Here is a 27,983-nt window from a genome sequence, read left to right as displayed (position 1 = left end):
CAACCCAACATCCCGCCTGCCTGCGCCACCTTAGCCCAGTAGACAGACGATGGCACTGACGATGTTGCATTTGTGTGTCATGGACAGTCTGCAACCATGGCTAACCTCACGTACTCCCACCCCCGCACTTACGGCAAGGACTCGCGTCACTGCCGTGTGTGCAAGACCACCCGTGGTCTGATCCGCAAGTACCACCTGGACATGTGCCGTCGTTGCTTCCGCGAGCGCGCCACGGACATTGGTTTCGTCAAGGTAAATGACAGTAGCTACGATAGTCTGCAATGCGAAGTACAGGAAACTGATTATGTGCTGGCTTTGTGTCGTGCAGTACCGGTAAATTTATTATTGGTCGGCCAACAGTTCGCTGGACGACGGGGAGATGCGCGCGTGATCAGTCGCGCTCGCTAACGCTGACGCCTGCGACTGCGCGTGCAATGGAAAGAGGTCGTTTAGATACGCCGAAGGACACGTCATTTTAGTTCGTTCAGAGGAACCGAAGAATGGAAGAAACGTTGCCGTCGAGGCCGCTTGTTGTTATTCTTCGGGTAATCGAATGAAGCTAAATTGCAAAAAGACTCCTCCCCACGCTAGAGGCGTCATCGTCACTTCCATCGTCATTTGAAACAGGAACACCGTCAACCACCGCTATACTGTGATGCCACGTCTCGCAGATACTTCAGTCTTGTTTTTATTAGCGTGCATGTCAACGCTGTAGCCATTTCATTTCGGTAACATTTGTCGGTACCATACTACTACTAGTACCACTATTCTCTTAACCATTTGTGGAGAATTTTCACTGGAGACCCATGATGCATTCTGTTTAGAAACTGGTGCATCTCCACAATGGTTCATCGATAATTTTAAAGAAAAGATAGCGAAGAAGCACTTTTTGTCGACATTAGAAATACTGCACAGAAACCTGCGAAAAGGCATACTCAGAAAAATATTCCTTGGATCCAAGTCCAGACCTATGCGCACATCTGGCGGCGCGGGTGTCTCGCTCAGGCGGCTCCACGACGCCACGCCAAGTCCCTTGCATCCGCTATTCACATTACTATTTATTCTGTTGCTTCTGTGCTCGCTAGTCGCGGCGGAACCAGCATCGCAGCCTGCGCAACAACGTCGCGAATGGAGCCCACAGATTCCGCTGGAGAGTCAAGTGACGGTAGGCGTCGACGGCATTGTGACGTCGCGTGGAGCCGGACGCAAACGCAGTGACGGGTTATCTATTACCCGCAGCATTCCAGTGGATACCGGTGTCGCCCCCGACGCAGCAGTGGACGACCAGGCAATAAAATTCAGACCTGCTCGAGTGGATCTCGGACGGGTGGAGACGTGCTCTCCACAGAGATATTACGTAGGAGTGGAGAACCGAGGACGAGTGTCCGTAAGACTTGACGGTGCCGACTTTACACACGAAGGTTTCTCACTAGCAACTGACGTTCGAGGTATTCGATTGGATCCCGGGGACAAATTTAATGTTCAATTTGTGTTTCTGCCAAGTGAGGACGAACCAACTGGGGTGGATGCTCATTTGAGGGTGTTAACAACGTCTGGGCTATTTTCTTTGCCCATAAGCAGCTCGGAGGTGATAACTAATCGATATGGCGTCAGTGCTATTCGAGCATCGGTTCCTGTCGGAGCACGCTTTGAGCAGTCCTTACGATTTATCAACCCTTCGAACTCTACGATTCGAATAACAGAAATATACGCACTGGATAGCTTTATTCACATTGAACTACTCAACGGTGGTGACTGGATTGGGCCTCGATGGCCACGAGAAGCTGATGACAACGAAGTGCAAGAGGTTCCGGGAGAATACGACCCTCAGTTTGACTATTCAAGGCGAGCGGACCGTGGCGCTTGGGATATGCCCGCGGGAACGACCAGTCCGTTGATTAAGGTGTCACTGCAGAAGAACGTTCCTGTCGGCGACTATTTTACGTTTATTCACATTGCCGCCGACAAGCGACGTTTGTTGATGGTGCCGGTGCGCATCGCTGTGCTCAAGCCTGGAATCCACATTGAACTGAGAGAAGTGGATCTGGGCATGCTGACCGACCTTCATGATGACGTACATCGTGAAGTTACCTTCGCTTTGTATAACGCCGGCGTGAACCCTATTGAGATATTGGAATTAAAGATACTGGAGAGCAACTTGCTCGTCTCAGCGGAAATATGGGGTGGATCATCTGTCATTCCTCCACGAACGCAGATCTTTAACGCGCTTGCTGTCCGGATTCGAGTTGACGAAGAAACCACGGGTGACTGTTTTCTGTCGCTGATGTTGAAGACGAACGCGTCGAGTTCGGAGCTGGGCCAAAGGAACCTGAAATTATATGGGCGTGTGGCGCACGGAAACGTGACTTTTCGCCTCAACGAGACGCGATTTGGAGTTATTATGCCGCTAGATAATTTATCACGTGAAGAATACGATTGTGACAGTGTCAGCAGCAGTGCAAATGGAACTTGTGACGAACGAGTTATGGGAGATCACGAGAAATCAGCTACCAAGCTAGTATCAGCTAATGGCGAAGAGCTTTCAAAGGGGATAATGGCCGGTACAACTGCATTCCGAAAACTTCAACTATGGAACCAATTTGATTGTCCTGTGGAACTACAGCGAGTATGGGTGGACCCTACAGTACCGGACCATGAGGGAGTGTCTCTGTACAGATTTAAACAGGGAGTTGTAGACCCCGGATCCGCTTGGCCAAAGATTTCTCTGAAGATAAAGCCGCCACTGGGAAGCAAAGCTGAGTTTTACGCGGCGCAGACTTATTCTTTAGTGGTGGAGACTAATGTCTCTCGTCATCGTATCCAGATTAGCGTCTACCACGGCTTTTTGAACGTGAATTCGACGAGGGGTCTTCAGAATTACTCCGTTTCAGGCTACTATAAGCCCACGTTTGAGCCAAATGTATCTCAATCATGCTTGGTAGTGCCGAAAGGAGGTCTTGTGACGGGATCGTCGCCGCGTATCGATGGCGGAGAAGCCACAACGAACACACAGGCTGTTCAAGTATGCCGCTCGTTGTTATTCGACTTGGACAAAGTGGCGTCTCGCCGCTCTCGCACCGAAGTGGTGACCATGGTGAATAGAAATCCTGTGCCACTAATACTGAAACTCACAAATGTGTCGGGAAGTGACGTCGTCGGCGTGTTCATTAGAGCTGAAGTGACTCTAGCTCACCCTGTTGTAACCGTAAGTGGAAGTGCAAGCTATTGGAACAACGTGGTCGGACACGATGCAACCAATAACAGTGACAAAGCTGTACAAACTGGGGATAGTTTTGTCCTCCAGCCTGGTTATCAAGTGGAATTTAGCGTGACAATTACGGCGAAGGATACATTGGGGGATCTTACAGTTCCCATCATGACTGTGGAGACTCCCATTGAGATATTCCATCTCAACGCGCGACTTCGCAGCGTGCAGGGAGCGGTCGAGCCAGTCACGCGAGCGGTTGTGTTGCCGTCAATGTTCCCGGGACGTATCGAAACTATCCACCTACATTATCGCAACACCTTCGAACACGCGGTGACAACATTGAAGGCCACAATCAGTAGTTCAACACTGAGGATCTTGTCGATGAGAGATGCTATAGCGCCGAAACAAGTTGAAAGGGTGTTGGATGTGCTTTTCTCTCCAGCGGAGAACTCAAGATGCTCTGATGCGGAGTTCCTCGCGGATTGCTTGATTCCATTGGCAGATATTGAGGATGAGCAAACATGCGAGCAGCTATCGGACTATGGGGAGTTCGTGGATGAGCGCGACTTGAATGCATTACGTCGTCGCGATGCTTTTTGGAGTAATGCTAGTGTCCAACCGACGATGGAAGCCCATATTCATTTACACACGGATATCATCGAAGATGTCACGGAAGTCGCGATCACAGCGCTCCTTGAGCGTCCTCTAGTCACTGCGCCAACGAGTGGAGCGTTGCCTTCGAGCAACAACGTCAAGACGGAGTTTGAGCTGACAGAACTTCTCGATTGGAGTCACGTGTTCATTAACGTGCGCAATCCGAGTAATATTTCAATCCAGATGGAGTTGACGATTGCTGAAGAAGATCAAGAGTTGCTGTATCCCTGCCACGAAGAGCTGCATGGAAAGGAGGAATCGAAGGGTATTAAAAGTGGAGACACAGACGATAAGCTGCAAGGTATTTCGTCATCGTGTTTGACTGAGTGGAAAGTAGTGACTGCGGAAGCAATCTTCCTATTGCAAGAGAAGCAAGTGGACATCGATGTGCCCCCGTTCTACTTTCGGAGGAAGATCATTCAAGTGCCAGCAGGAGAAGAGACGCGACTTGGACCAATCTACTATCTCCCTTCGAAAGTTCAGGAATTGGTTACGACAGTCTTTGTACGCAATGATCTCTCACACATTGAGCCTGTGCAACTACGTGCACGCAGCGGTAAAGGAACATTGGAGCTCTTGGTGGACACACCTGTTGCCTCCACGAAGACCCGCTTCGTTCCGTTCGAGCAAGTCGCCGACATTGAAGAAGACGGCGGAGACGATTATGCTTCGTTAGGATACGATGGCACACTACACTTCGCCCTCACTTACGACGACGCGGTGACTGATTTCAGTCAAGGAGCTGATATCCTGCTCTCAAATACAGGATCATTTGCTTTAGTAGTTCGTAGTATGACTGTGGAGTCTGCATGGACGATGCAGTCGTGGACACAAGATACTGCGCCACGAACGAGTGATTTTGTGGTGAAGGCAGAGAAATCTTCAGAGGAGAATAACGAAAGTGACACAGTTGTGCTTCTTCCTGGAACAACGGCACGTTTTCGTGTATCTTTCTGCGCGAGTTGCTATGCTTCCAGTGTGACAAGTTGGCTGGTCATTGATACGAGTGACGGGATCAAGCTTATTCAACTTCACGGCACAATTACAACGGACGCTGCATTCTCATGTTTGCGGTCTCGGATGGCTCCTCCATTGCGAAATGCGGCTCTCTACGCGTGGATAGTAGCAGTAGCGGTGGCCGTCATATCTACGCTTTATACTCTGTTGCTGTTGGTGCACGACGCATGGTCTCAAGATGATGTACCCACAGTTCATGTGTGCAGCCTCGGTGCTAAAACTGACAACATGCGCACAGAGACAGAGAACATCATGGCCTTGACTACGGAGAATGGAGACATGCGTAGACCCCGAGCTCTAGATTCGATTAAGCGTCTTCTGGAAGATATGGAGCACACAGCGTTTACTCCATCAGCTCGTGTAGTGACCCCTGCAGTCTCGCAACTTCTAGAGAAGCGACGCAAAGGATTGGCTTCAAAAGCTGGTGCTTCTCTGTCTTCTGTTTGCGAAAAGGCAACAACATCGTTGGCGGCGAAAGCAAAACCGTGCGAGAATGAAGCCGCTTTGTCTTCACTTGAGGTTGAGAATATCCCACCGTCTAATGTGACGTCTACGGCAACGAAAACGAGCCCGCACGACATTCAAGGGGCTGCGACTAAAGCTGCAGGCGAAGATACAGCCGCATCAACGAGCGCACCCGAAGACGCTTCCAGCGTTCTGAAATTTTTCAAAGACAATGACAGCGGCAAGCACAATGGCGTGTCATCAGATGAGAGCAACTCCGCGTCACCAGCTTCATTTCCTCACTCGAGTGATGTTCAACCTGATGCCGAGGAGTTACGTCATGGCGCTAAATTCCCGCAGTTGTCGTTCGGATCTCTGGAAGATCAACGAAAACCTGGGTCTGCTCAACCATCCTCCATTGGTACACGGTCATCTAAAGCGGCAGAGAAGACCTTTGGGGCTTTCGGTACGCTGTCAACTCGGTGGCATTCGGAAGATTGGCAAGACAACTTGAGCAAACCGTCTCCGCCTTCGCTGACAGGAAATTTCTCGGACTGGAGTGGCTCTTTGTCACTTTGTAACACGTTGGGCAACGGTTTGCTGGACTCAATAGCCAGTGGGAACCAACGCGACGAGACCGGTCGCCCAGGAAACCGCAGTGAGTCAAGCAGTTTTACCGGAGAACGTCCGCGGCTGTTCCACGATGAGTTTGCAACTTTTGCGACTTCGTTGCCAATGGAAATGACACCAACACCGACCACGAAAAAGGCTCCTCCAGGATTTACGCCCGCTGATGCGAAACCGCTTGAGACTCGAGCAGCTTTTGAGCGACTTCGAAGCGGTGGCGGGGCGACTTCCTCCGTTCCGAACGTCAATAATTCCAGCAATAGTTTTGGTGGCAACTCCGTATTTGCAAGCAAGTTGCCACTATTCGGTCCGGCATTGCCTCCGACAAATGACGATCGGTCCATGCTGAGCCGTGTTGGTCGTATCGGCAGCGGACGATCGAAGGTACTTCGCAGTCGTGATTCCAACGAAAGTGGATGACCGAACGTATCGATTCATGTAGCAAGGTACTATCATGCTTACAGTATCCCCGTGGTTTCTCAGCCAAAAGTTGCTTGCTCTATCAGAAATCAAACTCGAATTTCGACAGCCAGTTTTCATTTCCAGTTTTTTATGGCGTATCCTACTACTTTGTACGTTCAGTATTCGACGTGTCACGCGGGACTTGTCCGCTCGCGAAGGGACACGATCTTTTCAGATCATTTTTAATCTCTGTTGTGAAACGATGCTGCGACTTTCGTTGTGGTGACTGGCGTGGTCGGGTGTATCGCACTCGTTCGTTTGCCAGCGGAAACACTTGGCCACGACAGCGAGTGATCGATAAAGCTCGCAACGTTCGGGCCCTGCGCCACAGCAACGCCAGCGCCGCATGGAGCGCTAGAAGCGAGTCGCGTTAGTCGCGCCCACCCTCTGGCAGTTGTCGGCTTACTTGGCGCTGGGTAAGGCCAAGTTGGGGAGCTGTAGCATCTTGTCATATGGAACGTGAACGCAGCTTGCTCTCCAATGCTGGACGCGAGCTTTGTTCCGCCAGAGACTTTTCGACACCTGGCTGTCGATCAAATGAGCGACACGACGCACCAGTGATGACCAAAACTGCGTCCTTCCTTGGTAGCAGGTGAAGAGGCAAAATTGCCGTCGACACTAAATGACATTGTTGATGCCTGACAAAGTCCTCTAAACCTGATAGTTTTGGTACCACAGGTTTTTTGCACGATGTCCAGAATATGTTATCTCGCAGTTCAGTGGTGCAATTGACGTTGTCCTTGTCAGAATCAAAAGCAAATAAAGTCTGTAGCATTTATCACAGAGCCTCTATAACTTACATAATTGATGTTTGGGCCGTACCTTTCGTCTGACCAATTCAACAAAAACGGCTGTTGTTCCCACCATGCAAGGCCTCTCCCTCTTGCAGGAGTTTTTTGTATCGGACCAGCCTGTCCATTCGCGATGGTGAATTGTCCGTCATTTTGCTTCTGCGCATTCCCCTTTTATTCACTGCCAGAATTCTTGCAGGAAGCGATCGAAAAAAAAACCATAAAGCTGATCGCAGCTTACACTTTACTGGCGCACACCCAGACTTGCAGGCGTTAATCACAGTAGGATGATGAGGGCGGTGCTGTTTGCCGCCGCCTTCCTGCTAGTAGCGGTCGCTGGCGGTTCCGGTGGCAACAAGGACGTCGAGGTGCATATCATGTCGTTCAATATCCGCACCTCACTGGCCTCGACCGACGCGGGGTCAACGTGCAGCAGCTGGGATGGTATTCGCAAAGACAATGTCATCAGCAACATCGAGACTGTGGCGGCCGATTTTGTTGGCACACAAGAAACTTCGGACGCCCAAAAGGCGTACTTGGACGCACAATTAGCAGGAACGTACTCGGTCATCGGAGAGAGTACGGGCTCGCTCAACGGCAACGCGAACGAATGGAACGCTTTGTACTACCGCTCAGATACTTGGTCTCTGCTTAAGAACGGCATGTTCTGGCTCGGACCGGACCCGGCCACCATGTCGGCCGCGTGGGGCATGACTTACTACCGCACGTGCGTCTGGGGCCGTTTCCAGCACATCAAGACAGGAGCGTCAATCTGCGTTCTCAACACGCACTACGAGACTCCAGGCAACGACGAGGCTCAAGAGAATGGCTCAAAGATCATCCTCGAGCAAATCAAGACCATCTGCGACGCTGACGACAACCTGATCGTGCTAGTGGGAGATTTCAACGCCCTCAAAAGCTACTCAGCCATGCAAATTCTGTTTGAAAACAACATGGAAGACCCCTCGGACGAAACTACGTTCTGCGGTGATATGTTGTCAGCGACGTGTTCGGTCAAGTACGACTTCACGCTGTTCCGCGCACAGAGCGACGATGCTTGTCACCTCAAGTCGGAGATCTCGCGTATTGATTACGATGGTTGCTACTCGTCTGACCACGCCGGACTTATCGGCAGCTTCTGTCTCCAAGGCTCTTGCTGTTCGAATAGCTCGTCAGGGTCAGGATCGGCCGACTCGTATGTGCAACAAGGTAGCATCGCCGGTGAGAGTGATATACTCGGCACAGTACAGGCCAGTGATATCTCGGGGCCTGGCAACAGTGAGACGGAAGCGAGATCCAAGACAGATTTTACGAGCTCTGCTTCGGGGGCGGCTCAATCGATCTCCACCTCATCAGGAGGAGGTGGTGGTGCCTCGACTACGGTTGGTATTATCCTAGGATCATGTGGTGTCTGCGGCCTCGTCGCTCTCGTGGTCGTTAGACGAAAGAAAACTCTCGAACAGAGGGCGCATTTCGAGAAAAGTTACGACCCCGACGCTAGTGGCTATTTCCCCGGCTCGACAGCAGCAAGGGCTGTATCCGATATGTCGGCATTATCTCCTCTTCCCGAGGTGGACGAAGAGCGGGTCTCCAGCTCGCCCATTCCGGAGCTTGTGGCTGTACCTCGAGACACTCGCATCTCGACAACTTCCTCAATTTCAGTCTCTGACTCGGAAGTTGCACGACATGATGACCGAAGCTCCGAGCTCCCTCGTGCCAGTAGTGACCACAGCAACAGCCCCAGTCGACGATCGTCCACTGCAGTCATGGCTCAGGGTATGTCGGAATTCTCCGCTGCGTACAGCAACTCCGTCCTTGATAATGAGGACGACTACAACACTTCTGTTATTAGTTATGGCAACTCGTCTATCTCGAGTTACGGCTACGCTGAGTCGTACGGCAACTCGTCTATTGCTATGAGCAAGGTTAACTTCAGCGAGATCTTCTCGCGCGACTCGGACATGAGCGAGATCTCCAAGTCCCAAGCAGATTTCGCGAAACTTTAAGCTGAATATGCAGTGTTCTTCGTCCGTGCGTCCAGTTCTCAGTGTCGAGATGACTACAGAAGCAACAAGCCTCCCCGCACACCACCCACTACCGCCACATCGACTTGGCGATACTCCCGCGAGACCAGCCACTTAGTTAGTTTCCTCCGTTTATTGCGCGGGTTTACTCCGTTTTGTCATTGCCAAATTCACGAAAACTAGTGAAACATTTTCACCCCATGTTCATCTCACAATTGCCATGTAAAACTTGTTGCCACGTGGAAAAACTCGTCTACTCAACGTTATACTACTGGACAATCATCGGAAGTCTAAGCGCTAGGCTGTTCGCTCCGTTAGCCGCATCCTCTTTTCCTCGAGCTGCTTGTCCACCACGTTGAGTTCTCGTTCCAGTCGGGACTTTTCCTGCATGAGCCACTGAAGGTGCGACTCCATCTCCTGCTTCTTGCCGGCACGCGTGTCCTTGATGGCCTGTTGCACGCGTTCGCGTCTGCTGTCCGATTTCTGGATACGGTTGAAAGCGCGTTCCACCAGCTTGGACGCCTCCTCCAGTTCCGACTCGGCCTCCACAGTAGTCCGCGAGCTGAAGCAATTCAAGCTCATTTTTTTTTGGGAGCTGAAAGGAGAAACAAAACACTTAATTAAAGAGGGTTTCCACCCTCTATAAACCTATCTTTTTCACAAAATTGAAGTTTTTATTGCGTCTTTTCACAGTCATTGTTGTCACGATGGCAACTGAACGAGAGCCCCAGGACTACCAGTATGCGAGCGAATCGTTGGACCAGTTCGCTACATACGAGGATTACTTGGACTCCCAGCTGAGCGAGACCGATTTGTTCTACTTAGAGGACGAGGAGCTGGCTCGGCAGCTTGTAGAGCTGGGATATCGTGGAACTGGCGAGACTCTAAGAAGAGACGACTTCGAGGCGAGGAAAAAAGCCGAGCGAGAGCGCAATGCACACAAGACGAGTGTTCCCAAGCCACTGGCAAGTGCTGGCAAAGATCTCTCGCAGTACCCGTTCTTGGCAGCTTTAGCAAGTCGAGAAGACCTCGTTCGCAATGGCAAACTGACGGTGAGACGGACTCTTCCAGCTCTTCATTATTGCCAGTCTGATAATAACACTTTCGTATCTTATATAATGCCTTCAGTGTATCATCTTCATTCGAGACAAAAACGCCAAGGGACAAGAGATTAGCGGCTATATCGACTACGCGCTGCGTCTGAAAAATGAACCGTTCGAGCCATATTTCGAGCGCAAGAAGAAGCTGCTACCGAAATCCTCGGATCTGAGCTACTACAATTGGGAGACTCAGACTTCCACTTCTAACTCCACACCAAATTTCCAAGTGATCGCTGACAGTGAAACTGGGCTACTGTTTAAAAACAAACGCGACAGGAAAGTCGTCAACGTTGATCCAAAAGTGAGTTGTGTTGATTGAAGCCCTTTTCGTCGAGTACTTACGTTCTAACACCGACAATGTTTTTTGTAGGCGAACCCAGGTGACAACTCGACACGAACAGAGATCAAGACAAAAGAGTATCTACAAGTAGTGCTGTATGACCACATGACTCGACGCAAGACCTAAGCAACAAATACTACTACTTTCACACCTTTAACGCGAATATTTGGATACTTCAAGTGTACAGTATATCACTGTCACTATTGTACAGCTCGAAACATTGCGACCAAAACCTCACTTAAGAGTCAACGATATCAGTGAGAAGAAGGCTCCAACGGCTTCTTTGTCCCCTCTCAACAGCTTCCATTGAGGTACATTTGTAACTTTGTTTTACTATTTCACGAACACTGCAATTACGCGATGGCCCCAATAGTGCGCTCCAGCAGTAGTCGATACCCGTTCTGTAAGAGGAATTGTTGGAATGGCCCCGCTTCAATCGCCTTGAACAATTTCCGCTGAACTGGAACGATAACATCAGTCCGCGGATACTCCTCGTAGCCGTCACTATTCAAGCTAAGACGACGACTACTCTGATCTGTCTGGAAAGATTGCCGAAGTTGGCTCAGTTCGTCGGCGTGTACGATGTTCAGCAGCTGGATCGCGCGTATAATGTCCTTCAAGTGGTCCCATTCGTCTTGCGGTGTACGTCGATTTGCCATTCCTGCACTAGTTACGAGCCCATTCTCGCGGGCAAGACAGCTTCGACGGAACAGCTCGCACTCGATCCACGTGTCCAGTAGACTCTGGAACTGAGTCGTAAACACAAAGTCGCGGAACAGCTTCAGCGTGTCTTCTCGAGATAGCACTCGCTCAAGCAATGACGGTTCAGCTGCTGATGGTACAAACGACTCCTGCTCGCTTCGATTGACAGCCTACAGATGACATACAGTAGTGGCGTTAACAAAACTAGTCATGCCGGTTCAAAAACAATGTGGCAAGCACGTACGTCTTCTGTGATCCAAATTTCGGCCTCATATAAGCGATGATTCTCGGAGCATAGGCCAATTTGGACATGCAGTGCGTGAATCCACGCCACCATTTCGTCTTTACTGCTGGCACAGAGCTCGTAATCCCGCCGAGGAGTCTTGAGTTGAAACGAAAAGGGCACGCGCTGAATGTGACAGCACACAAGGGTGAGTAGAGCGGTCGCCAATTCCCCCATATAATCACTGGAGCTTACCACTTCCGGCTTCGCCTTCGCGAGAACAGCACCAAGCAGACTAATTGATGTTACATCCTGTTGATTCACGTTCGACTTGCAGTACAGCAGCTGGTCTCCTTTGATGATAAACCACCGCTTTCTCCACAATGTCGGGTCCCTGGAGCTTGCCTTCTGAAGGTAGCCTGAATACACACCCTGTACAAGTAAATTGATCCGTCAGAACCAACAATGACTCGAAATACAGTAAAAAAAAAGGTTTTACCTTTCCTAATAACACTGGGAAGTTGATCGACTGCGTCTCTGATGCCTGACGCCGTGGCGGCGCAGGACTTTCACTAATATCCAGATGAGATCCTTGCACGTCCTAGCAGCCACAGTACGAAATAAATTATCAGTAAAAAAACACAATACACATAAAATAGGTCTCTCCAGTCTCCTACCTTGAGCACAAATTTGACCGGTGGTCTGGAGCGATGTTTGGGTTTGGCTCGAGTGGTGCCTCCGATCGTGTCGTCCGCCTCCACTGTCTGCGCCGGACGAGCGCGGTTCAATCTCTCGACGAGCGGCAGGATGAGCTCTTCATCTCGCAACGTCCTCGCAGACAGTGACCCGGCATTATCCGTCGGGAATACCACGACAATAGCGTAGTTATTAAAGTCTTGCACCGGGATCTTGATCTTGGCCGCCATCGACTGTCTCACCTCGAGTACGGTGGTCGTGCTGAGCAGTTTAAACACCGTTGAAGATGTGAAACTTTTGTTCTCAAAGTAAATCCGGGCGAAACCTGTACGCTCCTCGCCCGCAGTCCCCTTGGCAGCTCGCATCATGGCAGCGGCACTGGTAGAGTTTCCTAAGCTACGCTTACGCTCCATGGCTGCTTGCATCATACTAGCTGAGCTGTTGAAGCGCCTCATGGGCACAGAAGCCGATAAACTGTCAGTGCTACGGGATCGTGAGGCCAATGCCAAGACGTTTGAAGCAGACTGAACTGTCTGTACTCTTGGCGAAGTCATGACGCGCTCCTCTTCGTCGATGGAGAGCGGAGCGGGCGGTGGCGGTGCTTTCAGCTCGGTTTCCAAGTCGCGGTACCGTGTACCGTCGCCAGAGTCGAAATAGCTGCTGCTGGAGATGGTGGCTGTAGTCATGCGGGTCAGGCGCTTGTCGAACGGGTCGACGTCTCGAGTGCTGGCGTCTGGCTCGGCGAAATGAGCCTTTGCCTTCTCCTCCAGCTCTCGGAAGGACTCGGGAGACTCCATCGCTACGACCAGTGGACCCGGGGGGAGCGAAGTGGTAGACACGTTCGCGCCGTCGTCGCCTCGGCGTTTCCTTCTTGGTCGTCGTCACGCAACTAGAGAGAGAGTGCTTTTGAAAACGGATACATGATTGGGAGAAATATGTCTTGAAGAAGATGAGGATTGGATAAAAAAGCTTTTCTCTTACCACAAAGACAAAGTGGGTACCGTACTTCAGTTTATGGCATTCTTCTTGCAACACGGCCAACTTGGCAGCATCTTGCATACATGTACTTGTACGCTGGTAACCCATGCTAACTTAGCATTGCTTTTACAGGGTAGACATGCGCGATTGAGTCAGTAGAAATACGTGGGCGATGAGAGCCCGAAACAATTTGAACCAACGGCATCAATTGCGGCGTAATTGCAGGACTTGGCTGCACTTTTTGCTGGCCCCAAACAGACTTTCATGGACTCTCGTATCGGCATTCTCTTCAAAAACTTTTAAGATTTTGAGCGCTTTTCAATTTGAAAACATCGCTTCTAAGTGTATTATGATACAACAGTAGTAGTACTGTGGTTCCAAGTAATACTACTGTAGTACTACTGTAGTAGTATGAAACTACTTCAGACTGACGTATTGGTGTGACAACAAGTATGTAGTCAAGATACGCATATTTTGTCATTATACTTTTGAATCAGAATCGCGCGTAAGGTTATTCCCCTCCTTTCCACTGCAGCGCACTAGCCGTTTCTCTGGCTTATTTATCGACTAAAACACACTCCACCATCTCTCCTTAGAGTAGGAAAATATCGTCCTCTGGTTGTTTGTAGATAGTCGTTCGCTTGCCAGGAACATCCAGCACTTCGTTGATCTGCTCTGTGCATCGATTGTGCGCCTCACTCGTCGTCCAAGCCTCGTAGTCCTTTATCGAGCGCCACTACACAGTCAACAACAACCGTACACATAAGCATATCCATAGAGAAAAAATGATCCACAAGTCGTCCTCACCTCCGATAGCATCACATATTTATGGTGGTCGTTCACGTCGCGCAAAGTCTCCAGTGAGAGCAGACCTGGCTGCGATCGCACGACCTTTTGCACCTATTGCACGCAATCCAACAGCATTAGTACGCTAGGTAGCATCACAATACCAGTGGAGCAGAAGAGCTTTCGATTGTGGATCTTACGTTCTCCATTAGGCGCACGACGGTGGGCTCGAAGCCGCGGCTCATGATGCGCTCGCTCAGTACTCGCACGGGCTTGGTAAGCATGGTCGGTCTTTTCTTCTCTTGTTTGGGTTCAATGCGTCGCTGTTGCCTAAGTCTCCTTTTGTGTTGTGGTGCGCCAGTTCACTGCAACTCGACTTGCGTTTTTCCGCCCCACGCGACAAGCACTTACCCAGCTTGCTCGCATAGTGAAAATAAGCTGCGAAAAGACTGGAATCTGTTTGCGCATTTTTAGCTACAGAATGTAGCCATATGCAAAATTACGAACCTGAAGCACAAGTTGAAGCGAAGATGTTTCGGACCAGCTCGTTGGCAATTTCTTGTGGTCACTACATGTAAGCGTAAGCAACATTTTTGCCGAGGGGCAAGAGGAAGCACCAACTTCGATATGGCTTCGACGTGGCGTTGGTATTAACCAGGCTGATAGTGAGTGACAGCGACTGTTCGAGACGGTCGCAGCAAAATGCAGGGCGGTGATAGTGGACGAGGGGCTGATGAAGTTGAGGCATTTAAACTGCCCGTGGCAGCAGAAAATATTGCGTCGGGGCGACTTGGAGGCATCTACAAGGCTCTGGACAGGAAAACGTAGGTAGGAGTGGAAGCAGGTACTGCATTTTGTTGTCGATCGCACTCTGATAGCGTTCTCTTCGCTTATGTGTGCTAGTGGTCGGATGCTAGCAGTGGAATGCATTGATGTTGACACTGAGGCTGAATCGCAAGTAGGCACCATCCCCGCACAAGCTGTGCAGCGAGTGCTCGAAGCTGACCTCAAACGCTGCGCTATCACGGGCGAGGATGAAGGACGTCATGTATTTTGCTATGAATCCGTTGTTTGCAGTGGATCTCGCGTATACCTTCGCTCCACTTCTTCTGTTATCGGTTCCCTTGCCAGGTACGACACTGGCTTACCCTTTGCTTCTGCTAATAATGATATTTAACCAACAAACCGACAGTCTTCAAAAGGACTTCGAGCGCTTGCATCCTCTAGCAATCAAACAATATGTCTACCAAATTGTGCGTGGGCTTCATGAGCTACATAAGGTATATGTTGCATATTCAACACAGTCAATTGATATCTCCTCTCAAAAGACGTTGGTCTGCTTGCGCAGGTTGGGATTTCGTGCGGTGGTGTACGTGACTTGCCTCCAACTGAATATTGCGAGAATATTAAATATCGCGCTCTAATACCAACGTGATGCTAGCTTTCGCTGTCCTCAGTGCTTCTATGCGGAGGAAACCTGACCAAAGTTGCTGCGTGGTTTCCGTCGACTCAAGCGAGCAAAACACTTCAATCTCAAGGGTGCGTTGCCTAGAAAGCATATTGCATATATTTTTCATTAACACAAGACACTTTCGATCGCGTGTCCTCCAGAATTCTATCGGACCGGCAATTCCATCGCTCCACTTTCAGTTTGCAAGGCGCAAGTGATGAGTTTGTACAAGATGTGCGAAGCGTGGCTTATGTGATGGTTGAGATGCTCACTGGACTTCGTGTTCATGGGAGTCTGATGGAAAAGAGAAGTCTGCTGAGCAAGGTTGCTTTAGACTCGCCAGAGCACCAGTTTTTGAGCAACGTATTAGCACTGATACCTCTCAAGGATTTGCTGGCACATCCTTACTTCTCCGCGGTTAGCCCAGAACGCAACCAAGTACTAGAAACAACGCCCGAGCAGCGACATATTGTCGGAATTCTAACAAACCAGGAGCTGATAAAGTGTCAGACGCTGGAGCGCCAGTATTTACAGCAAATTCGGGCATGGCACACCCAATTCGAAAAGAAATATCGAAGAAAGCCAAAGCCTGTAGACCGCCCTGGTGGCATTGTACGTCTACAAGGACGATGTCAGGCGCTGAAGGAAAGAATGGAAGAACTAAACAATCGTTTGGCTACATCCCACGGTAGCGACTACCAAATGATAGCAGTTGATGATACTCCACAAACGCAACACGAGGATCAGGAGAAATTTGTTGATGGAGAGGCCGGTTCACCAGTAGCTTCTGAGGGGAGTAGGTCGGATTTATTCGACCGAAGCGGAGGAAATAGATCACCGGCGCAGAAAGCTTTTCTGAACGGTTTGGCATCTCCTCAATAATGGTTGTGAGCTACGAAGTACTTCATGACTTAACAAGAGAGTGTAACATTCAGTTCATCAAGTTACTAACAAAACCATAGTAGTTCGAAGTATAGCCTAACATGTTCTACTTCGCGAAGACCTCGTCTAAAGCCTTCTCGAAGATCTCCAATGCAAGTGCACACTCGTCCTCCGAAACGGTAAGAGCAGGCATGAAACGGAGGGTCTCGTAGATACTCGTGGTCAATAGCATCATACCGTGGTCCAGACACGCCGCCGAGATTTTGTTAGCCACGCCCTTGGGAGCCTTAGCCGAATCGAACTCAACGCCGATCATTAGACCTAAGCCGCGAACATCCAGAATCGGGTATTTGCCCGACGACTTCAGTTTGTTAAGACCGGCTTGCAATTGCTTTCCACGAGTGCGGGTGTTCTCCAGCAGATTCTCTTCGGCAATAACTTCTTGAGTGGCAATGGCAGCAGCGCATGCAACAGCGTTACCAGCGTAAGTGCCGCCCATCGATCCGGGAGACTGCGTGTCGGTCAGCTCCTTACGGCTAGCAATACCACTGATCGGATAGCCGTCAGCAATGCCCTTGGCGAACGCCAGAATGTCCGGCTGCACGTCGAAGTGGCTATCGATCGCGAAGTATTCCCCCGTACGGCCGAAGCCAGACTGCACCTCGTCCGCAATTAATAAAATGTCGTTGTCCGAGGCGATCTCACGAAGACCTTTCATGAAGCTCTTGGGTGGAACAACGTAACCACCTTCGCCCATCACCGACTCGATAATGATCGCAGCGGTGTCACGAGGAGCTGACTGCTGCTTCAATGCGGTGTCTAGTTGGTCCAAGCACCACTCGGCGTTTTTTTCTTCGTCGTGGATCGGACCGTGCAGAGCATACGGATATGGCACGAAGGACACACCGGGCATCAACGGGCCAAAGCCGGCGCTGTAGATCGTCTTGCTCGACGTAAGGCTCATAGTGCCCACCGTGCGGCCGTGATAGCCTCCTTGAAATGCAATCACGTTACTCTTTCCAGTTGCGTGGCGTGCCAGCTTGACGGCGTTCTCGACGGCCTCGGAGCCGCTACACGCGAAGAAGAGCGAGTCCAGACTCTTTGGCAGCACTGGCAGCAGTTTGTCTGTCAGGTCCAGCATGGGCTGGTGATAGCCGATGTTCACTTGAGCGTGTACGAGCGTGGCAGCCTGCTTCTGCACGGCCGCCACTACTTTCGGGTGCGAGTGACCCACACTGGTCACGGCAATGCCGCTTGTGAAGTCCAGCAGCTTGCGGTTGTCGGAGGTCCAGATCCAAGAGCCCTTGCCCTTGGTCATGATCATGTCGGACATGCGCCCGATGCCCTTGGCCTGGCTGTTGCTTGGCCATAACTGGAGATGTTCTTTCTGCCGTGAGTTCAGCAACTAACGTTCATTTTTGATGCTTTCGTGGCAGTTCTTACTGCAGGTGAGCTGGATCGGGAAGGTCTAGACTTGAACTAAGAGACGTTGGTCGGTTTGCAGAGCGTACAGTCTGCTGCCACGTCTTCTGATGATTTACAAGCTCTCACTAATGCTTTGTAGAACAATGCTCATCAAGTGGCTCATGGATAGTGCACCAAGCGTCTTCGACCTGGTGGCATTGAGTCTCAAGATGAGTCGGACGACTGCAATTAAGTCGAGGCTTGCATCAAAACGGAGAAGCTCAGTACGTCTATGTCAGCATGGTGCGCTCGGTGAAGCGTATTCCACAGACCCTTCACCGCGCACATATGCATCTGCGACGCTGTACGTGGTCAAACAAAAGGCAACAACTGGCCGTAATGTAGCGAGCGAACTCGAGGGAGCGCGCTGCATCCAATGTGGTCCGATTGCAAATGACGTCTCTGCAAGGGTATTGACCGAGGTCTGCTCGCTGATGGCCGTTGTTCACGAATGCAGGCATACACGTTGCGTCGCCTCGCTGTTGATAGCAGCGCTTACCTGCATTGTATGCGACGCCAGGGCTTCTTTTAGCGCTGGCGATGGCTAGTGAAGGCTGGTAACTGTATTTGCTTAGTGTTTCTCAGAAGCACACCCAAGAAGCTGCATGCAAACAACATTGCAACGTGCTCGTGATCTTACTATTTTTAGGCAGTCCGCCAAGTTCTGTATCATGCCTCAGAGAAGTGGCTACGCTCAATTATTAATACTACGTACACGTGTAGTATTGACAACTGTAGTATTGACAACGACGAAGGAGGCATGCATCACATTGAGATGTATACTCTGTATTTAAGACGGTGCGAAATGCATCCAGGAATGAAGCACCAATCTTGCAATAGCAGCTTCATCAAGTGTCCGTCGCGCGGCTATTTAACACAACGCTTACTAGTATACTGTATGCTTCGTAGCCTCTCAATTAGCTGTCCTCCCAGCCAGAGCTGGCTTGTTGCTCAGCTGCTCATGTAACTCGGCGATCTAAACTCAGTCGTTCCATGCAACAGCAAAAACGTGAAAAATAATGTTAGATTCGCCAGCAGCAAAACATAAATCCCTAAAGTCTATGAGCGCCTTCATCACCACCTTCACACGATTGCAGACCACTCACCTTCATGATAAACTCTTTCTGCTCTTTCAACAGTTGCGCGGTGGTGTCGGCACCCGTGATGCTGGCTCCCCGTCGGCGATTGGCCGCCAACGCCGCAGCAATCTTCTGCGCGTTATTGTCCAGACACTCCACCAGATCTTGTACGCGCGATATCTCGTCGGGCACCTCTGCTTTCTGTACCTTTAGCTGGTTCAGCAGCGCCTGGGCGCCCGTGATGTACTTCGCTGGGTCTGCATCCTCCATGGCTGAGACAAAAGCTGTAATCAGTACCCCGTCACTAAAGCGAATATCCGAGGGTTACATCTCAACAAGCAGGGTTACACCTTACAAAGTTCAAGTTAATTTTGAGATCCGTGTGTATCAGAGGGAAGAACATGTCGGCGGATCTGTTCGCGGACTGGAAGAAGGAGGAGGAAACCTTCAGCGGCGGCGGGATCGAAGGGGGATCGGGAGGGGCCGTGTATGAGTCTCCATATGGCGCAGGGGCGGATACGTACGGCGGCGATCGCAGTAGCAATGACGACTTCGAATTTGAGACTGTGGGCGATGAGGATCAGGCCAAGAACAAGGAGGAAGAGAAACCCATGTTCGAGTTGCGTGAGCATGGACTAAAAGTATCTCGTCGCAGAGGCTTCACGCTCTGCTGTATGGGCGTGGGCAATGGAGTTCTAGCTATGGGCTCCCTGGAGGGAATGTTACTCCGCTGTACTTCTGAGGCCACAGACAGCTCCGGCACCATCGAGGAGATCATGATTGAGCCGCGTGTAGCCATGTCCAACGTGTTCATCGATCCTACAGGCGCGCACGTGCTTATTTCAATGGAAAATGGCTCCAATTTCTACCTGCACACGGGATCTACACGTCCCAAGAAGATCATGAAGGCTCAATCGTTGCAGTTCACCAGTGTAGCATGGGACCGCCAATCCGGATCTCCGGAAGCTTCCGAACCAATTCTCATTGGTACAGACTCGGGCGCAGTGTTTGAAGCGGAATTCGACGGAGGCAAGGAGAAATCCTGTAAGAAAGTGTATCAGATCTCGAATCAGGGACCAATTGCCGGCATTGGCTTTGAGCACTGGAAGTTACCGTCCGGAGAATTACGGTACTATGTCATGTTGACCACTTCGGCGTCGGGAAAGAGACCGACGCGTATGTTCCAGTTCATTGGCGGCGGCTCTGGTGGCTTAGAGACCATGTTTAGTGACTACACAAGTCCAGATAAGCTGCGGTTCCAGGAACTTCCAGGGGATATTACTACGGCAGAACTCCGGTTCTATGCCAAGCAGGAACGTGAACGTGCCAAGGGCTTTGGTGTGCTAACAGGTGAAGGTGTGTACCATGGCGACTTTGTGTTCGGGCTGTCCAGTACGATGGAGAATGTGACGACAGGGACGGGTCTGTTGGCATATCCTGGTAAACCTGAGAAGTCATCGGGTAGTCGAGGCTCCTGGGCGCCTCCGATTTCGATGGCAGTGACGCAGTACCATGTCATTTTATTGTTTGCACGCCATGTTCAAGTGGTGTCCAAGTTGAGTGGCGTGGTGGTGATGGAGGAGTCGTTTGACTCCCGTGTGGGCAATGTGCATGGGATTACAGTGGATGACACGTACAATACGGTGTGGATCCACTCGAATCGGCGTATCTTGGAAGTGATGATCGCTGATGAAGACCGTGACGTGTGGAAACTATTTCTAAGTAAAGCCGTGATGGGCAACGGTGACGACCGCGACTTTGAACAAGCATTGGGTGTCTGTCGTAATGGTTGGGAACGTCAACGTGTGCTGACGGCACAGGCAGACAAGTTGTTCGAGAAGGGAGAGTACGATCGTGCAGCTGTCATCTACGCAAAGACGACACGTTCCTTTGAAGAAGTAGCGTTGAAATTTTTGGAAAAGGAGACGCGAGATTCATTACTTCTCTTCTTGTTACAGAAACTGAAGAGCTTAGGAGGAGACGAGAAGACACAGAAGACGGTGCTGTGTTCTTGGATCGTGGAGCTCTTCTTGGACAAGTTTAACGTGCTTAAAGGCAGTGCCCAAGATGTGGATGCACACGCTAATCTGCTTTTTGAGTTCAAGCAGTTCCTGCAAGACCAGAAGAGCCACCTCGACCCAGCCACGACGTTCAACTTGATCTCCAGTCACGGTCGACCGGATGAGCTTGTGTTCTACGCAACTCTCATTGAAGATTACGAGAAAGTGATCACGTATCACGTGGATCGTGGCGAGTATGGAGCTGCTATTGAGTTGCTACGTAGTGTGGAGACGTCCAAGGTGGAGGAGCTCTGGTACAAGTATTCTCCCGAGCTCATCATCCACAAGCCTAAGGAAGTGTACGAAGCTTGGCTTGAAGCTGCCACGTTGAACCCGACACGTCTCATCCCGTCAATCGTGCGTCATGTGCACCAGAAAAGCGGCGTGGGTGGCGATCCGTCTAGCAACACTACAAAGAACCGCTCGGTACTGGATATGGCTATCCGCTTCTTGAAGTTCGCCATCAAACAAGGCAACCGCGACCCCACTATCCACAATTACTTGTTGTTCTTGTTGGCCAAGCACCCGGACGAGCGCCTACTCATCAGCTTCTTGCGCAAGAAACACAACGGCAAGCATCTATTCGACATTGCCTTTGCTTTGCGTCTTTGCACGCAGAACGAGAAGAACCGCGCGTGTATCTACATCTACTCAGCCATGGGACTGTATCAAGACGCAGTGGAGAAGGCGCTGCAAGTGGATGTGAAGATTGCGAAAGAGATGGCCAGTATGCCCGAGGATGACGAGACCCGTAAGAAACTGTGGACGCTGATCGCCAAGCACACGATTGATGCTGGCGGAGAGATCAAGGACGCCATGAGCATCCTCAAGGAGAGTGGCTTGCTGAAGATCGAGGACATCCTGCCTTTCTTCCCGGATTTCGTGCTCATTAACGACTTCAAGAAGGAGATCTGCGAGTCTCTTGAGGTCTACAATGACCGTATCGAACAGCTGAAGGAAGAGATGCAAGACTACACTCAGTCCGCCGAGTTGATCCGTACGGACATGCAGAAGCTGCGGAAGCGATGTGCTGTTGTGTCAGGCAATCAACGCTGCGAGCTGACTGGCCAGAATATCTTGGGTAAGGAGTTCTACCTCTTCCCGTGCTCTCACGCTTTCCACGCGGGGGCGTTGCGTCAGGAGATGCAGAAACATCTCAACAGTTTCCAGCGCCAGACAGTGAAGCAGCTGATCCAGAAGCTCAATGAGCTGTCCACAGAGATGCCGACAAGCACCAATTTCTTCCAGAGACCGCTCGCTGCCTTCTCGTTCCTGAACTTGTCGTCGAGCGAGAAGGAGGTCATGACTCCTGGAGCTGAAGGAGGCAATCCTGCGGCGACGGCCAAGGCCAAGAATGCTGCGAAGGAGCAGTCTATCGCTCAGGAGCGTGAGATGGTGCAGCAGAAGCTGGACGAGATCATCGCGTCCGAGTGCATTTTCTGCGGCGAGGTGATGATCAAATCCATCCACACACCTTTCATCACACCGGAAGATGAAGCCAGCGAGGGCAGCGAATGGACCATCTGAACTACACCCGTGTACAAGTGAGGGTGGTACTTCAAAAGGAGACGAAATATGTGTTGAACTTTACCTGTTTAGCTTGGTGTTTTGCTGTTATTTTTATCGAGTGTTGGAGGGCGAGTTGTGATAATTGCATTGCGATTCTTGACGACGAGATGCCAGTCCAGCAGCAGGCTACGAGCTCAAGATGTGTTAGCCGCAATGGTCTACCGTCCGAGTACGTACTGTCATGATGAAGATGGAAACGGAGACAGTGCATTGACAGTCTTTTGGAATGGTCCAGACAGCCTGCAGCTCCAGTACGAGGGTCTTCGGATGACATTCGGAAGCGGATGGGTAAGCGACTTGAACAAATCTCCACGCTCACATTTGCTTAACTTTGTTATGGTCTTGCAGCTGATATTTATATCGAGATTGAACACAGTTGGCGCAATGGCCGATTCCATCTGCCTCTCAAGTTTATCGAGTTCTACAAGACAGGTGAGCGGTGTTTAGATATACTACAAGTAGAGAGATCGATGACATGGCTTGTGTCTTCTGTAGATGTTTTGTATCTCTTTGTGCGCGCGGCTATCGGCTATTCGCTGGCTTTTGTGAAGGTGAAGACGTTGGAGAAAGACTTAAGACAAATGCTGCAAGGCAGGAAGCGCTGTGTTGACACTGAAGCCAAGGAACGAGATGAAGATGACCCACAACAGGCCGTGGGGGTAGCTGAGCTGAAGGAGCGAATCAAGCGAGCTGTAGAGACACACAAGAGCTGCACAACCTCCATGTCGGCCACCTATGCGCGTCTGGTTCTTCACTGCAGCAACTACGAGAACCACAAAGAGGACGAGCGCTTTTTCGAATGTGTTTATTTCTTCGTGTGCTCTGTGGTGAAGCTTGGAGTGGTGGCGGATTACTGGCGACCAATTGAAGAAGAGCTGGGATTTCTCTTTCGTGGAGCTCAGTTCAGCGCCAACATCAAGTTGCACGCGACGACAGCCTATCAAGCTTCGACTTCAAACTCGGAGCCCCAGGACACTTCAACCTCGTCTTCACATTCCGGTGCAAGATCGCTTCTTGCTGGTACAGGAACAGGAGGAGGCAGTACCAACAACAACGTATCGAATGCCAGTACGAGCAGCTCTACTTTGTGTGCCAAGAAGATGCAGACTCTGCCTACCAAGGACGCGATAGATCGTCTGAAAACTCCTGCTGAAGCCCCCGTCTTCGAGATACCCAAGTCACGTATCTCGCATTTCGCTCCGTCTGTGCCGGTACGTCGCATTGTCGCCGAGTTACAAGCAACGAAGAATCGCGCAGCTCGCAATATGGAGCTCTCCCAGGCTCTGCGTGATCGCATTCGCACGCAACGCAGTGAAGACCGTCGACGACTACTTGAAGCGGCCATTAGTCCGCGACAGAGTATAGTAGCTGACACGTTGGACGCCCAGGTCTCAGCAGCTACAGATCCTGCTTGTACTTCCCGACCTAACAGCGTGGTAAGCCCTCGCATCTCCAGAAAGATCACATATACCACGCGTTCACCGGCGCTGAACCATCTTCTTCCAACAACCGAGGAACGCGTGAAGCTTGCGCTCAAGTGCGTGTGCTATGGTTTCGAGTTGGCAGTGACTGGACACTTGTGCTAACTTCAATGTTCTTGTCTTGAACAGAGGATACGAACAAGAACTTCATGAACATCGAAGCTCGTTACATACGAGCAGGAGAAAGTAGAAAAGCGAGAATCAATAAGCTCAAAAATTCTGCTACGTAGAAGACAACAAAAATAAAATAGCTGGTAATAAACAGATTGGGTTGCTTTCTCCTTTCGATAAGGAGAAGTAAAACATCGACGCAGTTCGTCCTTATTTCCATCCAAAGCCCGACTGTGAACTGGTCAGGGCTCGTCGTGAAGTGCTTGGAGTTGACGATGGTGCACTGCGGGTTTTGTTCAGAGACGAGCGTCGTTCGTCAGTCGCTGAGGCTGAAGTTCTCGTCGGGGTTCTGGACGATGCTCTCGACGGAGTTAAGGCTGCACGGTGAAGAGTGCGAGCAGGTTTGTTTTCTGTCGACGAATTCGAAGACGGAGAAGACGCGGGAGGAGTAGAGGATCCTACAGCCTTAGCAGACCGTTGTCTAGATAACCGACCAGCCGGCGCACTCTGTCTAGCAGGGGCGGGTGGAGTTCTCGACGGAGGGTGCAGCGGCACCCGACTCTCGGGTGATGCAGCTTCCTTCGTTCTTAAAGACCGAGGTGTTGCCAACCCGGACATCGAGCGTGTCTGAAGAGTTGACAACGAGTTGCGTCGATTATCCTGGTCAGCAATTCTGCTGGCACTGGAGGCAGATAGAGACTTGCGACGTAGATCAGGGTCCACGATTCTGTCACGAGACGCCGCAGATAGAGACTTGCGTCGTTCTTCGCGCTCAACCATCGACTCTGGACGTCGAAGTCGAGATACTGGAGAAGGGGTCAACGATCCAGAGGCTGTACCAGTTCGAGGAGTCCCTGATACTCTGGATGTGGACGTGGTCTGTGATCGTCGAGTAGTAGGCCGCTGGGACGACGTAGTTGTAGACTGCACCGAGCGCACTGAGCGCATGGGCCGAGCCGAGCGAGCTGAGGTCGCAGATGAAACACTGCGACTAGATTTGGCTGACGGAGTCGGGCTTGGAGGCCGTGACGGCGACGGAGAACGAGCCTCTGGTGTATAATCGCCCTGCTCCAGCTCGTCTGAAGCCTTACCACCACGCTGTCGACCACCGAGGAGCCACAATTGCCGCTCTATTGCCTCCTTACTGCTGTGCGCTTCATGTAACTCGTCTCCTTGCTGCTGACACCGTCGCAGCAACTCGTTCAATTGCGCCTCCATCGCCTGCGTCTTGGCCTCTAGTGCGCGGTTGTCTTCCTGCAACTTGAACAGCGCACCACTCTGCACACTAGGCTTCACAGCACCCATTTGCACTTGACTTACACGAGCGCCAAACTGTAGAGAACAGGTTGTCTCCTCCACGTCTGCGGCATCAGGACTCAACTGCAGCATCAGCAGCGTCTTCGCTTGTCCCGACAGCATGTCACGAAGCATGTACGTGAGCTTCGAGTTGCGATACGGAGTGTGCTTAGCTTTGTGTTGCAGCGCGTAAACCACATCTCCAAGAGCAGCCAGAGACTTGTTGATGTGCTGCGTCTCCCGTAAGCGTTCGCCCTCCACTTGACTGCGAGAAATACGCTCCGAGCCAGCCAAATCAACCAAACACAACGTGCTTGTGCGCACCTCGCGGGTCTCACGATGTTGACTCTCAAGATGCAGGAACACGAGCGCATGGGAGCGACTACTCTCCAGATTCATTTTGGTAGCTGCGATGTTTCTGTTGGCGTTTCCATCACGCATCACCGCATCCACTTGTGCGTAGCCATTGACCTCACGAGCAGTAATATCCGTCTCACTCTTGGCCACAGCGTTCTTACCGCCTCTAGTGCTGTCTTCGTGCAATAAATCCAGAATCTGGTCGTTATAGATCTCCACCATACTCACACGTAGTGAGTCCACATATGTCATTTGTCGCTTCTTCACCATGGCAAAGACGTGCTGTAGTGCTCGTGGGATCATACCAGCATTAGAATGCACGGTAAGGCCGTTGGCTCGGTGTTCCAGCGCGCCTTGTTCATTGCCCACCATCGTGTGCGTCTTACCGGATCCTGTCTGTCCATACGCCATGATACAAGCATTGTATCCATCCGTAAACGACGAAACCAGAGGTTCCACCTGTGTATACACTTCTGCCTGAGTGCTGTGAGGTCCAAACATCTGATCGAAGGCAAATTCCTTGCCAGAACTCGCCACCAGCAGATTATTCGGGTCGCGGCATGACCAACGCCGGCGTCTGAACGTCCTCCTCAGTATCTTTACCAGGTCGTAAGCGACAGAACACTCGGATCCCGTCCAGACAGCTCGTAGTACTTCTCCGCCATCACCTCCCTCTCCCTCTTCTCGGCCAGATAGCTCTGCTGCAGCACCTGTTCTCGTCTATTGACGTCCTCTACCAGCATAGCCATAGCGTCCTCCACAGTCAACGCTGTTTCATCTCGATCGCCCTGGACCTGCTTCTTCAACGCTATAAGTTCCTGCTTCAACGTCCTCAACTCTTGCACCGCCTTTATCGCTACATTCTCCCACTTGGCTACGTCGCTTCCTAAGTGAAGAGTTTGGTACCTCAAGAGCTCGTTCTCTTGCAGCAACTCCTCAATGTCAACTGCTTGCTGCTCTGCCTGCTCCAACTGCACTCGAAGCGCCGTGTTCTCCTCTGTGAGGTTGATCTGCAGAGCTTTGGCGCCTTTTACCTTGGTCTGCAGCCTCTTACGCTCGTATTCTAGCTCCAGTAGGCGACCTTGGAAGGCGGCAAGGGAGTCTGTCGGGTCATTGGACGTAATAGAGCTACTGGAGCCCAAGCGTTGACGTTTCTTGGTCTCCTGCTCCTTGAGAAGCTGCGTTATCCGTTCCAACAGCTCCTCGGGAGGAAGCTCTTCGTATTGTGGGACGTGAACCGCCATGACGTCGAATTCGAGTTGAGACAGGACCAGATTCACGTATTCAGTAGTCTCCGCCTGCTTGAGTGGCACCTGAATGACATTGCGGCCGAAGATGACGCGGTGCGCGGTTATTTGGGGAGGCGGGGGCAGCGGATTTAAATCCTCTGCGGCGAGAAGAGCGTCTAGGGACGATGTAGACGATGTGGACGAGGTTGGGGATGGCGCCGGAGACAGCGACAGCGGCCCAGAGGCCTCATCTACCCGCAACGACATACTAGGCGCAATAAAAGCAATAATTTTGAATTTGTTTTTTAGTTTTCAGTTATAACATTTTTGATGTTTAAATTAAAAGATATTATTTAAAATACTTTTTCTTAAAAAAATATTCTTTTTTTTTTTAAGAAAGCAAATTATTTCTCTTTAAGCTTAATTCATGTTAATACGGTGTATTCTTGTGAAGTATCACTCGCAAAGAAAATGCTCCAAATTAATAATTAAATGGAATAATTTGGAGATCATATAATAAAATTTGAGTAAAATTACATAATTTCAAGGACGGCAACCTAAAATCCAGCTATTTATCATAGATAATACCACCTTTTATTTAATTTTGTGAAGTCTTACAATATTATTGTTTTACTTCATATATTTATCATATTTTGATACACAAGCTATTACGCCAGTTGTTTCACTTGCACTCGAGGATGTAAAATAGCTTTCGGACAGCCAAGACGGTCAGCGACATTCTGAACCGCCTGCCTCGTTGAGTACCATACGTATTATACACGCATCGCTAATTTTTCAAATGAATTGGCTGCAATTACTGTGTGTTTTTTTCAGCAATGGTGGTGCAATCTAGACCAAAAATATTGGGAGGGGGGGACAGCCCAAAAAAGCTCCCCTTCCACCCAACTCACTTCGTTAAGAAAAGTGGGTTGGGGGGGGCTCCCTGAAGATCC

At 50.6% G+C, this 27,983-nt stretch overlaps 12 protein-coding genes across 12 annotated transcripts; 7 read left to right on the top strand and 5 right to left on the bottom strand.

The window, feature by feature from the left end:
* Nucleotides 1-96: 96 nt before the first annotated feature.
* On the top strand, nt 97-575 carry PITG_00631 (uncharacterized protein; the record flags this gene model as incomplete). Its single annotated transcript, XM_002909164.1, has 2 exons — nt 97-252; nt 361-575. The coding sequence occupies 2 exons, from the start codon at nt 97-99 to the stop codon at nt 406-408; spliced, it is 204 nt and encodes a 67-aa protein (XP_002909210.1).
* A 553-nt stretch (nt 576-1,128) lies between these two features.
* Nucleotides 1,129-6,370, top strand: PITG_00630 (uncharacterized protein; the record flags this gene model as incomplete). The annotated part of the gene is made up of 2 exons (XM_002909163.1): nt 1,129-1,165; nt 1,704-6,370. The coding sequence occupies 2 exons, from the start codon at nt 1,129-1,131 to the stop codon at nt 6,368-6,370; spliced, it is 4,704 nt and encodes a 1,567-aa protein (XP_002909209.1).
* Nucleotides 6,371-7,580: 1,210 nt separating this feature from the next.
* PITG_00629 (uncharacterized protein) lies at nt 7,581-9,209 on the top strand (the record flags this gene model as incomplete). Its single annotated transcript, XM_002909162.1, has 1 exon — nt 7,581-9,209. The coding sequence occupies one exon, from the start codon at nt 7,581-7,583 to the stop codon at nt 9,207-9,209; it is 1,629 nt and encodes a 542-aa protein (XP_002909208.1).
* Nucleotides 9,210-9,467: 258 nt separating this feature from the next.
* On the bottom strand, nt 9,468-9,805 carry PITG_00628 (uncharacterized protein; the record flags this gene model as incomplete). Its single annotated transcript, XM_002909161.1, has 1 exon — nt 9,468-9,805. One exon carries the CDS (start codon nt 9,639-9,641, stop codon nt 9,525-9,527), a length of 117 nt encoding a protein of 38 aa, XP_002909207.1.
* Nucleotides 9,806-9,934: 129 nt separating this feature from the next.
* On the top strand, nt 9,935-10,793 carry PITG_00627 (uncharacterized protein; the record flags this gene model as incomplete). The annotated part of the gene is made up of 3 exons (XM_002909160.1): nt 9,935-10,279; nt 10,356-10,628; nt 10,698-10,793. The coding sequence occupies 3 exons, from the start codon at nt 9,935-9,937 to the stop codon at nt 10,791-10,793; spliced, it is 714 nt and encodes a 237-aa protein (XP_002909206.1).
* Nucleotides 10,794-10,970: 177 nt separating this feature from the next.
* Nucleotides 10,971-12,974, bottom strand: PITG_00626 (uncharacterized protein; the record flags this gene model as incomplete). The annotated part of the gene is made up of 5 exons (XM_002909159.1): nt 10,971-11,539; nt 11,614-11,778; nt 11,848-12,024; nt 12,092-12,193; nt 12,270-12,974. The coding sequence occupies 5 exons, from the start codon at nt 12,972-12,974 to the stop codon at nt 11,021-11,023; spliced, it is 1,668 nt and encodes a 555-aa protein (XP_002909205.1).
* Nucleotides 12,975-13,717: 743 nt separating this feature from the next.
* PITG_00625 (monooxygenase, putative) lies at nt 13,718-14,389 on the bottom strand (the record flags this gene model as incomplete). The annotated part of the gene is made up of 3 exons (XM_002909158.1): nt 13,718-14,002; nt 14,074-14,166; nt 14,253-14,389. 3 exons carry the CDS (start codon nt 14,334-14,336, stop codon nt 13,859-13,861), a joined length of 321 nt encoding a protein of 106 aa, XP_002909204.1.
* A 1,368-nt stretch (nt 14,390-15,757) lies between these two features.
* Nucleotides 15,758-16,384, top strand: PITG_00624 (uncharacterized protein; the record flags this gene model as incomplete). The annotated part of the gene is made up of 3 exons (XM_002909157.1): nt 15,758-15,812; nt 15,942-16,213; nt 16,295-16,384. The coding sequence occupies 3 exons, from the start codon at nt 15,758-15,760 to the stop codon at nt 16,382-16,384; spliced, it is 417 nt and encodes a 138-aa protein (XP_002909203.1).
* Nucleotides 16,385-16,490: 106 nt separating this feature from the next.
* Nucleotides 16,491-17,766, bottom strand: PITG_00623 (4-aminobutyrate aminotransferase, putative; the record flags this gene model as incomplete). The annotated part of the gene is made up of 1 exon (XM_002909156.1): nt 16,491-17,766. The coding sequence occupies one exon, from the start codon at nt 17,715-17,717 to the stop codon at nt 16,491-16,493; it is 1,227 nt and encodes a 408-aa protein (XP_002909202.1).
* A 204-nt stretch (nt 17,767-17,970) lies between these two features.
* PITG_00622 (vacuolar protein sorting-associated protein 18) lies at nt 17,971-22,514 on the top strand (the record flags this gene model as incomplete). Its single annotated transcript, XM_002909155.1, has 4 exons — nt 17,971-18,152; nt 18,587-18,646; nt 18,988-19,170; nt 19,319-22,514. The coding sequence occupies 4 exons, from the start codon at nt 17,971-17,973 to the stop codon at nt 22,512-22,514; spliced, it is 3,621 nt and encodes a 1,206-aa protein (XP_002909201.1).
* A 326-nt stretch (nt 22,515-22,840) lies between these two features.
* Nucleotides 22,841-24,162, top strand: PITG_00621 (uncharacterized protein; the record flags this gene model as incomplete). The annotated part of the gene is made up of 4 exons (XM_002909154.1): nt 22,841-22,844; nt 23,052-23,597; nt 23,712-23,944; nt 23,998-24,162. 4 exons carry the CDS (start codon nt 22,841-22,843, stop codon nt 24,160-24,162), a joined length of 948 nt encoding a protein of 315 aa, XP_002909200.1.
* A 196-nt stretch (nt 24,163-24,358) lies between these two features.
* Nucleotides 24,359-27,314, bottom strand: PITG_00620 (kinesin-like protein; the record flags this gene model as incomplete). The annotated part of the gene is made up of 2 exons (XM_002909153.1): nt 24,359-26,330; nt 26,444-27,314. The coding sequence occupies 2 exons, from the start codon at nt 27,295-27,297 to the stop codon at nt 24,359-24,361; spliced, it is 2,826 nt and encodes a 941-aa protein (XP_002909199.1).
* Nucleotides 27,315-27,983: the final 669 nt, after the last annotated feature.

This window comes from Phytophthora infestans, genomic scaffold, assembly GCF_000142945.1.
Source record: "Phytophthora infestans T30-4 supercont1.1 genomic scaffold, whole genome shotgun sequence".
Classification (NCBI taxonomy): Eukaryota; Oomycota; class Peronosporomycetes; order Peronosporales; family Peronosporaceae; genus Phytophthora; species Phytophthora infestans.
This window is presented reverse-complemented; position numbering and strand designations above follow the sequence as displayed.